Source organism: Mesoplodon densirostris, chromosome 7 (assembly GCF_025265405.1).
Source record: "Mesoplodon densirostris isolate mMesDen1 chromosome 7, mMesDen1 primary haplotype, whole genome shotgun sequence".
Classification (NCBI taxonomy): Eukaryota; Metazoa; Chordata; class Mammalia; order Artiodactyla; family Ziphiidae; genus Mesoplodon; species Mesoplodon densirostris.
The window spans coordinates 123446837-123460021 of NC_082667.1; the positions used below are offsets into that span (position 1 = coordinate 123446837).

The 13185-nt window shown below is 50.1% G+C and overlaps 1 protein-coding gene across 5 annotated transcripts in view; it reads right to left on the reverse strand.

Moving 5' to 3' along the window:
- OPCML (opioid binding protein/cell adhesion molecule like) overlaps positions 1 to 13185 on the reverse strand; it is a 502807-nt gene that overhangs the window by 10795 nt on the left and 478827 nt on the right. For 3 of the 5 annotated variants that reach the window (XM_060103444.1, XM_060103442.1, XM_060103446.1), the window contains 3 exons: positions 3622 to 3759; positions 3119 to 3239; positions 2492 to 2643 (listed from right to left, as the gene is read on the reverse strand). In XM_060103444.1, coding sequence (XP_059959427.1) covers positions 2492 to 2643; positions 3119 to 3239; positions 3622 to 3759 — 411 coding nt within the window. Of the gene's footprint in view, positions 1 to 1542; positions 1570 to 2491; positions 2644 to 3118; positions 3240 to 3621; positions 3760 to 13185 lie in introns of all 5 variants that reach the window. The other 2 variants (XM_060103441.1, XM_060103443.1) reach the window with 2 other exon arrangements.

The following is a 13185-nucleotide window of genomic DNA, read 5'->3' on the forward strand; positions in this document are numbered from 1 at the left end:
AAGTTCATAGGTTGGAGCCCTAACCCCCCATGTGTATTTGGAGATGCAGCCTATAAGGAAGTGATGAAGGTCAAATGAGGTTATAATGGTAGGACCCTGATTGGCTAGGATTAGTGTCCTAAGAAGGAGACACACCAGGGAGCCCTCCTCCACCCTCCCAGCTCTCTTCTCTCTCCCTCTCTGCACATGCTCAGAGGAAAGGCCATGTGAGAACGAAGTGGCCGTCTACAAGCCAGGACGAGAGCCCTCATCAAAAACAGCTGACAGAGATCTTCCCGGCTTGATCTTGGCCTTCTGGCCTCCAGAACTGTGAGAAAACAAGTTTCGGTTGTTTAAGCCCCCAGGCTATGCTATTTAGTTATGACAGCCCTAGCCGGCGAATGTATCCTTAATCTCCATGCACTGTTGTTCTCGGCTGTGACACACTTCTCTCCCGAGTTAACGGTACAGAGGGACAAGCGCCCGGATCACCTAGTTGTCAGTCCTGGAACCTTTCTGTCGGCCCCCCACGGGCAACCCCACCGACTCAGGGGCGACGGCAGGGTCAGTGGCAGAGCAGCAACCCAGCCACACCCTTTCTTCTAAGTTTTATCAAGACCTAGGGATGGACATCCACAGACACCAAGGTGTGGGCAGAGCCAGTGGCCCATGACTGTCTCGGATCCAGAGCTCTGGAAAGGGCAGCTGCAGAGCTGATTCCAGATCTGGAAAATTCAAAAGTTACCATTTGCTATGTGGCTGAGATTGATTCCAGACAGGGAGGGTGAGGCTTCCACTCGGGAAGCAGAGCTGAGGCCTCAGCTAGCACGTGAGGGAGCGTGAGAGTGTGTGTGTGCCCGTGGTCCACACCCTCATCCTTTGGGAAAACCCTCCAGCACTGAGGAGGGGTCTGGGTCTGGGTCTCATCAGCACCTCTTCACTACCTATGCGAACTTCAGTGTCACTTAGCCTCCTGGGTCCTCCTCTTACCCATCTTTAAAATGGGGTTAATAACCTGTCTTGCACGGAACTAGCATGATGCCTGGAAACCAATAAATACTTGGTAAATGGTAGATATTATGATGATCATTTTGAATCATGACCCAAGTACTTCTATTTTTAAATGAGGATTTCAGAATTAAGTCATTAGCCCTTTTTGCCTTGGGCAGGAGGAATTATACATTCATACTAGTGTGATTTCCCCATGGAGACGATCATCTGGTAATCTATTTGGTATCTAGGCTGGGTTCCCCTCGCTGCTGCTGTGTACAAATAGCAGAATACTCATCCCTCTTAAGGCCACCAAATCGAAGTTTATTCTTTTGGCGGGGGGGAAGCCCTTCTCTGGAAACATATCACGATATTTCATATGCACGTGTGTGAAAGCCATCATATTCTACATGCTTGCTACCTAAACTGTGCAGAGCAACCCCCTGAAGTCTAGCCACTGAGGAGAAATAAACCAAGGAGGTGGAGCAGGCAAGCCTGTCTTTGAAGGAGGCTGAAAATCAAAAGCATAGGCATTCAGGCAGGCAGAGGAGTGAAGGAACATGCTATACCCACCTGCCACTGCTGATGAGGGGCTTATTTCTAAGACACACACAGCAAAATGCACACACAATGCAGAGAGAAAACAAAAGACACAGATCACACATTTCAGATGGTTGGTGGACAAAGTTTAGTTCATGTCAATGCTGAAAGCTTGTTCAGGGTCTGAGGTCCACGTGAAAAATGAATACCTTTTCGTCCTATTCACCAGACGCTTCCCTCTAACCAAATCTCAGCAAATAAACACGCACATACACACACGGACTATCGCCACAAGCTGGGCCTGGCCCGTGGGGTGAAATGTTGCACAAGGAGATGGACACAGCAGCGCGAGAATTGAGAGAGGGAGGGTGAGGTCTCCCGAGGGGCCGCTCAGGGCTCTGGAGGACCCTCCCCCCGTGTGGGAGGGAGAGACCTGCAGAGAAGGGATGGCTGTCTCAGCTGTGGACAGAGCAGTCATCCCAATGAGGACTCAAGCCCCCTGCTCCGTTCACTTCAATGAATGAGAACGTGACATGCAATCAACATGAGAATCATGATGGCAGCAGGTAACTTGGTTTAAAAATTTTAATATAACCCCTGGAATCATCGACTCTTACTGTAGAGGGTATCTTAGAACTATACCTAATTTACCCCTCCGACCAACAGACAGTAAGTACTACAATCGACCTGTTCCATGGTTCCGTCTTGTTTATGGTAACCACTGTGCAACTTGGTTCAGAGTTCGGTTTACTCCTTTGCTGAGGTGCACAGCTCACCTTGCATGAGACCAGGAGGTATCAGTTACCTTGCAAACACCACATACCGTGTGCCAGGAGAATGACGGTAAAGGTGCGTTCGCATCTAAGGTGGGGGGTTGAGCCCTACGGATGGACACAGGCCAAGCAGGGTGTGCCCTCCTCCCACCCGAGTCCCTGGAAGCCCCCGCCCTGCCAAGCCCCACGTCCAGGCCTCCTGCACTCACCATACAGTGTGATGCTGGCATTGGTATTGCCAAGCTTGTTCGTGGCCACACAAGTATAGTTCCCATAATCCTTCTCTGAGACGTTGAAGAAGGTCAGTGTGGATATGTGGCCTCTGTTCTCGATCCTCATGCCGTCCAGGCCGGTGGCCAGCCTGCAAAAAGAGAGGAGGTGCGATGGGTTTGGTTGCACACACAGAGTGAGGTGGCAGAGAGGAGGGCCCGGGGAAGCCCAGACGCCGCAGAGGGATCCACGCACACACTCTCCTCCTCACAAAGCCCTTCCCTCGGACCAAGCCGGCCCCTCTACCTGCCAGCTGTAAGCACCACGGCCTCCATCAGGGGCTGAAAGGGAAGGGCGCCCACGCTCCAGGGCTACATTCCCCTAGTCCTTGAAGACCACCGTGTCTACGGCTAATCTGATTCTGAAACAAGGTCCATCAGTTTTGTCCACTTCCCAGCTCCCTCTGTGTTTTGTTTCTGGTTCTAAAAGGAGACTCTGTTATAATGGAGGCTGTAATCAGTATGGTTTTGCTGTATCTTCTCCCTGGGCTTCATCACCCTCCTTCCACGTGGGGAACGATCTGTCAGCTCTGCTTCGGACATGCCCTGTTTCCGCTTTCAAGGTACCTGGTATCTTCCTTGAACCACTGGAACTCAGCCGTGGGCACTGCAGAGGCTTCACAGCTCAAGATGCCCTTCTGGCCAACAGAGACGCCCGTGTTCTTGGCTTTGGAGATGTAGGGCGGGTCTGCAGGGAGATGCAGAGCGAGTCCATGAGACAGGTGAGACGCATATCAGTCACCTGCTGCGCACGTCCCCCTGCCCAGCTAAACCATGATGTATTTTAGGAAAAGGACTTCTTGCTTGAAGATACTGTGTTTACCCCAACATCTCTTCAAGCATTCACACTAGCCCAGAGTTCATGAGTCTCCCCATTAGCTAAAAGTTCTGAGAGTCACAGGAAGACTCCATGGCCCTGGAGGTGGTGATAAGCACAACAATCTGATACTGTATTTTCCTGCTGGAAACAACTAGGGTCTATCAGAAAATGACATTGCCATTAGCTCTTTGTCCCCTTAATCCCCATGCCCTCCTTTCCCCTGGAACTCTCTGACAGTGGGTCTACTCACAGTTGACAGTGATTTTTACTTTCCGCACATCAGGGGCAGCAACATCATTCAAGGCGCTGCATTCATACTCCCCAGACTGGTCACGTTTGATGTCAGAGATTTCCAGGTATTCGTCCTCACTCACAAAGCCCTGGCCATCTGGGAGGAAAGAAACAGACAGAGACAATCAAGAAACTGTGAAACCAGGGGCATAACTGTACTCACAGAGCTTAGAAGAGAAGGAATACAAAAAGGCATAAAATGGAGGTTTGAACATCAAGTCAAAGATTCTGGACATTATGTTGGCCCCAAAGTATTTGACGAAATTCTCTGCTTGAGTCTTGGATCAATGGATTTTTGTCCAAGTCACTTGAACTTTTCAGACCATTTGATAAGAAGGGCATATTATTATTTTTCTTACATGATTATTATGAGGATTAATTAAGAGAGTACATATGAAATACTGTGGCACATTAGTAAGCTTTGATATTTTTAAACAGAATTGTCATGATCAATAATATAATTTTTAAAATGTGGGAATAACTTTAGGGTATGTGAGTATGGACATCTTCATTTTTCACAATGTAGAGATGCCTTTGTACACAGAGTACAAACTACTAACTACTTGTAGAATGAATAAGTGACCACTTAACAATTTGATACAAACAGACATAAAGCAGCTGGTTGGTTTCAAACTGTCCTGGAGAAGATAAAGTGGAGAATGAATGAATGAGGAAGCCCTTCTTGACTGCTATGTAGTAGGTGCTCAATAAACATTGGCCAACATAAAATAACCTTGAGATCCCCAGAACCTGGGGTGAGGGAACTCAATGGGTGTAATACCTGGCTTTTTAGGACATTCTGGAGGCTTCATGCTCAGGCTTTTGTGAAGCTTGCAATTAATGATCCTAAATACTCTGGGGCTGCAAAATTTACATTTCTTGCCGTCACTATTACACGCTCTTTCAAAATCTGACCCCTCTGCTTGCAAAGAGGACAGACCTTCTGTCTTAAAACACAAATGTCCTGAGGCTGTCAAAGCACCAGGCTCCTGTGAAAACCCAGCCAACCCAAAGGTCGAGGAGAAAGTACATCCATTTGCATTTGTTTTAAGCCTGATACCTGATTCCTTTTTATGCTCCCTGTATGAAAGCAAAATTAGTTTTCAGAATGATAAAAACACATTGTAACTTTTCTCACACCCTGTAGAAGCATAGCTGATCCAATGGTTGCTCGACAAACTAAGTCTGGGCCCATGATGGGTGTGGCACAGGAAGTGGCGTGTCCTGGGGGTGGGCTGATGGGCAGACATTTGGACGCTGCTTTGGCATCCTGACTCTGCTCCATGTGGAAGCATTGGAGTATCCCTACCACCCTGCCCCTTTCCCAGGACACTGGCTTTTCAGCTCTCGGGGCCTTGCTTGCCCCCATCACCCAGCCCCACCGAGGTCACCATGCCCACCCAGGCTCTACCTTCAGTGTCTGGATGTTGGTGATCAAGGCCAACCCCAGAAGGTGTGGGGCTCCAGGCAAATATGTAAACAAACCGAGTCACTCAAAGTCAGCTAGGAGTCCAATCTCATGCTATTCTTTGAAGGAAATCGTGCATCCGTCGGCCAGCCAAGCAATCCACTTACCAGGGCACCCTCCTGGAACTTAGGCCGGTTGACAGGCCCCAGTACAAGCCCACAGGTGAGAATTTCAGGATCTTGGGAATCTGGTTGAACCCATGTGAGGACTGGCTAGAAGTAGAGGCGAAGGGGGAAGTGGGGTTTAGGACAAGTTCACACTTCCCAGTCTGAGATCTGAGTGTCCCTCCTGAATGGCATTGCTGGCCTATGCTGGTCCCAGGCACCAGATGGGAACTTTGAAATTTTTGAGGAAGATGCTCCAGAGTAGGTGCCTCCTGGGACCCTATTTGTTGGGATCTCAGGGTGGTGGTGCTGGTCATGACCGTCGACCCCAGCAGACATTTAATCACCCAGGCTGGTTCATATCTAATTCCTCAAAGCTCATTGGAAGGAGGTCAACATCCTCTCACCCTTTTTTCCTTATTTCTCTTAGACTTAAAGAATCCCAGAGTTGAAGGGGATTCTGAAATCACTTATTTCAGAACATCTAATAAAGATAAAAATTGCCTCGCTCATTGAAATGATGTTGGTTGACCAATCTAAGTGGTTTTAAGTATTAAACAACAATAAAATCAGACAGACTAAAATGACTTTCCAGATTCAGCATGCCTTTTTTGCAGTAAATAAATACAACAGGATGGAAAGGATGGCTCTCTCCTACTAAGGCTCCATCATTCTTTCAAAATGTACCACAGTGTATTTGCCACAGGTAATTAAACCCCCTGCACTTAACCAAACAAATGAGCTACTTATAGTGGGGCTGGCAGGGCACACCCCAGACCCCAGGAGGCACCTGCTCTGGAGCATCTTCCTCAAAATTTTCAAAGTTCCTGTCTTTGAATTGGGGGAGTTGGGGGGAATTGCTAGACAATAAGGCCACCCTCTGCAATGCGGGACTTTATCCTCACTATCTGTACTGCTGTTTTTATGGACTGTTATGTGACAGCAAAAAAAGGGAGGAAGGAAGGAACAGTGTTTCACATAAAATGGGGATCGTTACGATAATACTACCTCATTAAGTGAGAAAATGAATTTTGTCAAGTTAGTGGTTGTTAGTTTGTAAAGTTAGTTTGTAAAGTAAGTGGTTCTTGGATTTTAATTTGTATATAAATCCCTCCAAGTTGTTATATCTATATCTATAGATAGATAGATTCTGATGTGGTAGGTCTAGGGTGGGTCTAGGGTTTTGCGTTTCTACCAAGTGTCCCAGGATTTCTGTGCTGCTGGCCTGGGGCCCACACTCTCCACCAAGCGCTGTTCTCAGCCCGTTCTTACTCGCTTGTGCATCTGGGTCTGCGAAAGGGCCAGCTGGTCAGCGACGTTTCCTGCCTGCCCTTTGCGTTGAGATCCTCGTGGAGCCGGCATCTCAAAAGACACCCTCTCTTTGGAGGTGAGAGCTTTTCAGGGCCCATTGACGCTGAGGATTTGGACCCCTGAAGCTACTTTTCCGCTGGGTCTTTGTGATCTTACTGCAAAACACGCACCCACTCGAACCCAGCTTTCTTTGCTAAGAAAGGGAAGATGTTGACACTTGTCCTCACCTCAAGTCCATGGAAGGAGACGGAGATGCTATTTTCTTAATTGCTTTGAATACTGGGTGAGATTTGTAAAGCAGAAAAAATCTAGGTTGCTAAAGGCCTGGAGACCTAGGAAACTGCAAGGTGGGATGCTTTCCCTGCCCTCTCCAGTTCTGGTTGCGATGTAAAATCATGATTCCATGCTGCAGAGAAAAGGGCAGGAGGGAACAAATGTTTGAATTCTCTTTGCTAGCTGCTAGGAAGGCAGACTGCTGACTGGGGGTGGGGGGGGCAGAGGGGGGACCACATGAGGGGGGACAGGAAAGGAGGGAGGAGGAGGACAAAGGATGCACTGGTGCAAGGAAGGAAAGAAAGGCAGACGGGGTGCAGGCGAGATGCCCAGGGTGCAGGCAGGACGCTCTGGAGGCCATGGGAAAGGCTCTGAAGACACATTCAAAAGGGACTTGAAAAAAAAGATAGGCTACAAGACTATTTTTTTTCTGACAAAACAGAAAGCTTCAAGTCTGCCCCATGGTTTTGCTTAATGGTAAGAGGTCCTGTAATAAGCCAGTAACCGAGAGGCATATCACCCTGCCTTATGCATTTGGACAGCCCAATATAACATGACTGGAAGCAAAAGGAAGTGGGCTCTGCATCACTGGCTGAAATATATTAAAAAATGCGGGTTCTTTCTTTCCACGGAGGAGCGCTTTCAAGAAGTTCAATCCACTGTATTAGGAAGATTAAGATCTGCAAGGATACAAGTGGGGCCATTTATCAGGGATGGGGGAGGTCCCTGGACTCGGACCCCGCAGACACAGGTCTCGGGCTTGGGGAAGGGCTGAGCCGGCCCCATAGTTCTGTGGGCACAGGGCGGCCTCTTCTGAGGGACACATATTCTGACATAACAGTCACGGAGCACAAGGAATGAGCAGCGTCCACGAGCAGGGTCTGGGCCATCTCAGAAATGGGGGAGCAGACCACCGCTGGGAAGAAGGGTCCCTGGCCCGGCTGGCTGTCCCCGATGTGACCGGCGGCTATTTTACTCACCCCTAACAGTGAGAGAGGTGATGGGCTAGATGCCGTGGGGTGGAGAGGATATAGAAGGCAAAGTCCTTGACTTTGGATAGTCCACAATGTCATGAGGCCAGACCTGGAGTGCTTTATGTTTTTTCTCCCCAGGCTCTATTTTTCCATTCGTAGTTGCTTTTAGACCCCTTAAGTAAGGTCTGGTGGGTGGGTCAGAAAGATTTACTAGAGACGGAAGAAAACTAAGCATTCAGGGATGAAGAGCTCAAAGAGGAAGTCCAGAGTAAAGCCTGCATGCCTCCTCCTGACCCACTTCTTCTTTCTCCCTTTTCATCCTCATCCTTCTGAGCCAGCTGTTTCTCAGCCTTCACTATTGGCCCAATTTTCCCTTCTTTTTTCTCAGCCAATTCCTTGGAATTATAGAGTTGGAAGTACCAGGAGGGTCGAAGAATTTAGCCTTCCACTTTTTTGGATGATTGTCCCTGACAGAATATCTTCCCCTCCGTGGGAATGTCCCCAGGGATGATTCCGGGGGTGGCCTATTCCTTTGCCTGACTATTCACATCATTCAAGAAATCTTCCTCATTTGTAGGCAAACCCTGCCTGGCTTCTCCCTTTGAAATGATTAAAAGTTGCCAGGGAGGTGCCCGCAGCCCAGCGAGGTGCTCCCATCCCCTCTGTCCCTCCTCATCAGCCACGGAAAGCTGCTGCTCTATCTGGGGAAGATGCTTTGTGAGGTTAAATGCCAGCACCTGTCACAGCTTTTGCCATGAGACCTGTCAGGAAGTGACTCACTATGGCACATGCCTGGGGGCAGGTGCCCTAGAGGAAATGAGCCGGAGGGGGGGACCATGGATGGAAAGAGGCATCGGTTCAGAGAGGCGAGCGCATCGGGAAGGAACGGCCACGGAAGGAGAACACGGATGAGCAAGAAAGCGGGGGAAGGGGACCTGTGGCCAAGAGGAAGGCAGCGGGCAGAGTGGGGGATGGAGGCACCAGGGGGCACTGGGCTCACATGGCAGGGCTTCTGGAAAAGCCAGAAATCCGTTTCCCTGTTGCCCAGCAAGAGGGGCTATTACAGACGATTCCTATTGATGCTGACCTTGGAAGCTTGGAATCAAACACCTCAACAACCACGTGCATGACGCTGACCTGCTAGATCACAACTGGGCTTTCTGATTGACCCTGGGAAGTAAACAGTCTCTCGCCCACTCGCCAAAGCAGGGTAGCCAACCGAGTGATCCAAGAGCTGATCCTACTCCTGTGAGGAGTGCACGAGGCTTAGGAAAAAGTGTGGGTTCACTGGAAGGTTGTGTATTTGCTGGAAACCCTGCCTCCGGGGTCCGGAGCCAGATGAGGCCAAGGGAAGGGAGTGTCTGAAGCTGCCCTCTCCCTCTGCTTCTGTCCCTGAAGGTGTGAGGGACAAGACAGACGCTGTCAGGAGTGCACATGGGGGTGGGCGCCCAAGTCCTGTCCCTCGTCCCTCTCTCTCCAGGATGCTGGCCCATGGAACATAATTGTGGAAAATGAGCCGCAGGCAGATCAAAACCTCAGCTTCGGGCTTCCCTGGTGGTGCAGTGGTTGAGAGTCCACCTGCCGATGCAGGGGACGCGGGTTCATGCCCTGGTCCGGGAATATCCCACATGCTGCGGAGCGGCTGGGCCCGTGAGCCATGGCCGCTGAGCCTGCGCGTCCGGAGCCTGTGCTCTGCAGTGGGAGAGGCCACAACAGTGAGAGGCCCGCGTACCGCAAAACACAAACAAACAAAAAAACCTCAGCTTCATGGCTGTCAAGGTGGCCTACAATGTGGGCTTGGCATCCTAGGCTGACCCAGGTCTTGCCTTTCTCCCTGTGGACCCAAGACAGCTGGACTGGTGCAATGGGAGGACTCAGCCTGAGTAAGTACTGACCACAGGCCCCAACTGGACCTGAGTGCCAGGGCTGCCTTGAAATGGAGAGTCCAGGGTTAGGAGGCCCCCTTAGAACCAAGCGGAGTGGCTGGGGAAGGTGATGGGAATCAGCAGTGCAGCACTCACTTGTTGGCCACGGTCTTGTCCTTGCTTAACTGTCAGAGCAGATAACCTCACCGGTTACCCCAGTCCCCCATCTCCCATGGTGAGGGGGCCAGGACTGACGGTATGGGAGAGGAGGTGGGAGCTGCCACTCCTGCTTCCTAGGGGTCCCCTGGCGTCCTTCTCCATCACACGCCTCCTGACACAGGAGCCTCCTTCTTTCGAAGGACAGAAACCTTAGAACATGCTTGAGCTGGGAACCGGGGTGAGGCTCAGCATTGGGATAGCTGGTCTCGCAGGACCTCAGCCGCGGACCTCAGCACTCGCCGCCCGCGTGGTGTCATCCGCTCTCAGCTGCAGGCACACGGAGAGGCAGTGACACCCCTCACTTCTCTGACCTCCTTGTTTGTGCATCTGCTCAGGCTGAACACGCAGCATCTGTCCACTCAGTACGTGATGGCTGGGGCTTTGGACCCCAGAACGCCCCCCAGCCTTCCCTCTCTCCTCGCTCAGTCTCCCGTCTCTGCTGGTCTCCTCTGCATGCTCTCCGTCCCCACCCCCAGCCTCTCCCTACAACACCGCCGGCAAGAAGCAACTCTGGGCTCCCCGCCATTAACGCAGGGAGTGTGGACAGTGGCTCTCTAGCCATCCTTGCCTGCTCCCAACTCCCAGACCCATCCCTTCCCCACACTGGACTTAATGAAAACTGTGATGAACCCAGTGTCTCATTTTCCCTTAATTAATACAAGCAACTGAATTGTGCTAAAGCCATTCTGGTTTGGAGACGGAGTCGCCGGGCCAGTGTCTCATTGGCTGGCAGGGACAGCAGCTCTTTGTGTTGGGGTCTGACGACCTTTCTCAGGCTGTGGCCTCAGGGACCTTCCCCGAGGGAGGCTGGCTTGCTGGCTGCCTCCCCTGAGGCTGACAGTCTGCTGGCTAACGACGGGATCAGCGAGTCACTGTCCCAGTTAACTGGGCGTCTAGCGGGGGAAGGAGTCCGTTAGTAATGTTCCTGGAGCTGGGGCTCAGACGGGTGCCCTGGCAGGGGTGTTTCCTAAATGGTTCCCATGTTCTGACGGGACAGCGGGGGATAACACGAGAAGGGAAGGACTCTAGTGACTCGTGCAGTGGGACTGTCCAGAAAGACAGACTCTGACATTGGGTTCTCCTTACCAGGAGGACCAAAGCCAAGATGCAGAGGATACGACGGCGGGGCCGGGGGGAAAAGGGAGTGTGAAGGAGCCTCTCTGCAGGGAGGTCTGAGAGGGAGGTGGCCTGGAGGTATCCAGGTTCACAAGCGCCCATCAGGATGACCAGGGAGCACTTGAAAGACAGGCTCTTGTGCTCGTGCTCACAGTGACAGAACTCCCGTGGGCGGGGCCCTGCATCAGCCCCCAGCAACCTTCCCAGGGGACTCTCATCTACAACCAGGATGGCAGCCTCGGTTAGCACAGTGAGGACTCCTGTGGCCTTCGCTTTCCAAGGGCCAGTTCCCCGTGTGGGTCGGCAGGCTGACTCTGCAGAGAAGACACTCGGCCTAGTAGCCAGAAAGCTTGCACAGCTCAGAGTGCGCTGGGCCTTCTGCTGACTGTCCCCGGTCTCTGTGAAGGACCTGCATTCATCTTGCCTGTAGGTGACGCCCGGAAAGGGGGCCCGGAAGCAGTGTAAGGTAAGGACACCGGGACCAGGCCGGACACTGTCTACTGCCCTTCCTCAGCCCACAGTGGACAGGGATGCCCAGATCCTCAGGCAGAGCATAAAGGCTAGAGCAACTTCTTTCCAAAGCACAGTGAAGATGTGTGCTTGGCTTCTTTTTTGGTTTTTTTTTTAAGATTTCTTTTTTTTGACATGGGCCATTTTTAAAGTCTTTATTGAATTTGTTACGATATTGCTTCTGTTTTGGTTTTTTGGCTGCGAGGCATGTGGGATCTTAGCTCCCCTACCAGGGATCGAATCTGCACCCCCTGTATTGGAAGGCAAAGTCTTAACCACTGGACTGCCAAGGAAGTCCCTTGGCTTGGTTTTCCTTATATTCTGTCTCTGAGATGGGTTCATGAGGTGTAGGAAGAATCAGCACAAATCAGAGATTTTTGGAATCTAGATGATACTGTTGACCCACAGGGAAGGGACCCGAGTGAGTGCTAGAGAAACAGCCAGGGTACCAGCGAGGATGCGGCCCGTGCTCTTTAAATGAAAGTTCAGAATGTGTGCAAGAGAGAGAAGAGAGGAGATGGACACAGACAGACAGACAGACAGAGAGATACAGAGAGAAAGAGGATGCAGAAGTCAGAAAGCTGGGATTTCATACACAGGCAGACAAATGGCTGAGGATAGAAGCTTGAATCCATTTGGAGAACAGGTTGGCTGACTTGGATTAAAAACGTAGCTAACATTTATATTCTATAAAGTATCTAAATATAAACAGACATAAATAGTTCAGACCAAAATGTAGAGGTTGAAGAAAGAAAAATCCATCACTTTCAAAAGCAGAGCTTACACAGCTATGTTACTGACAAAATGTTAAGGACATTTGAAAAGTTTTTATTTGTTACATGTTTTCCACTTTTATTACTATAATTTGCACTCTGAACCAACAGGGTTATTTCATTGTTAACAACTACATAGTGAAATGAGTTCTGTGCTTTATTCTAAAAAAACTAAAAAAAAAAAAAAAAAAAAAAAGCTGAGAAGGAGCTGAGAGAGATAGTGCTTCTTTCATTTATATATGTCTTCAGACAGTTTGACCTGACCTTGCCGGCATCAGCCTACACAGGCACCACTAGTAACCCAGACCCCGTTTCTCAAGGCAAACCATATTTTGGAGAAATGGAAATGCCCCAGGGCTGATACAGCTAGCGGATATCCGACACCAGTTCCCTGAGGACCCTTTAGCCACCTGACTTTTTGAGCCCATGGCAAACCCTCCAGGGTCAGAATCTGTGGGGGGCCAGGTGGAGTCCAAAATCTTCAAATTATTTCTATTTTTTCTTTTCCATTACAGTTTATGATAGGATATCGAATATAGTTCCCAGTGCTATATAGCAGGACCTTGTTGTTTATGCATCCTATATGTAACAGTTTTCATCTGCTAACCCCAAACTCCCAACCATTCCTTCCCCACCCCCTCCCTCTTGGAAATTATTTCTAATAATAGAGCAATATCAGAGCGAATGCTTTACTTCTCACTTGCTTTGGGGGGAGTTAAAACTTTCCTTCCACACCACCTGCAAGGGCTCAGTTCCCTGGGGATTGATGTATTTGCAGTAATGCCAAAAACGCCTTTGTTATTTTTATAGGCGTGTGAGTGTATTGTTAGATTTGCCTGAACAGTCCCAGTTGACACCTGTTTTCCCAGCGTAATTACCGACAGTCACCTTCTGTCTCGGTAGTGCGCTG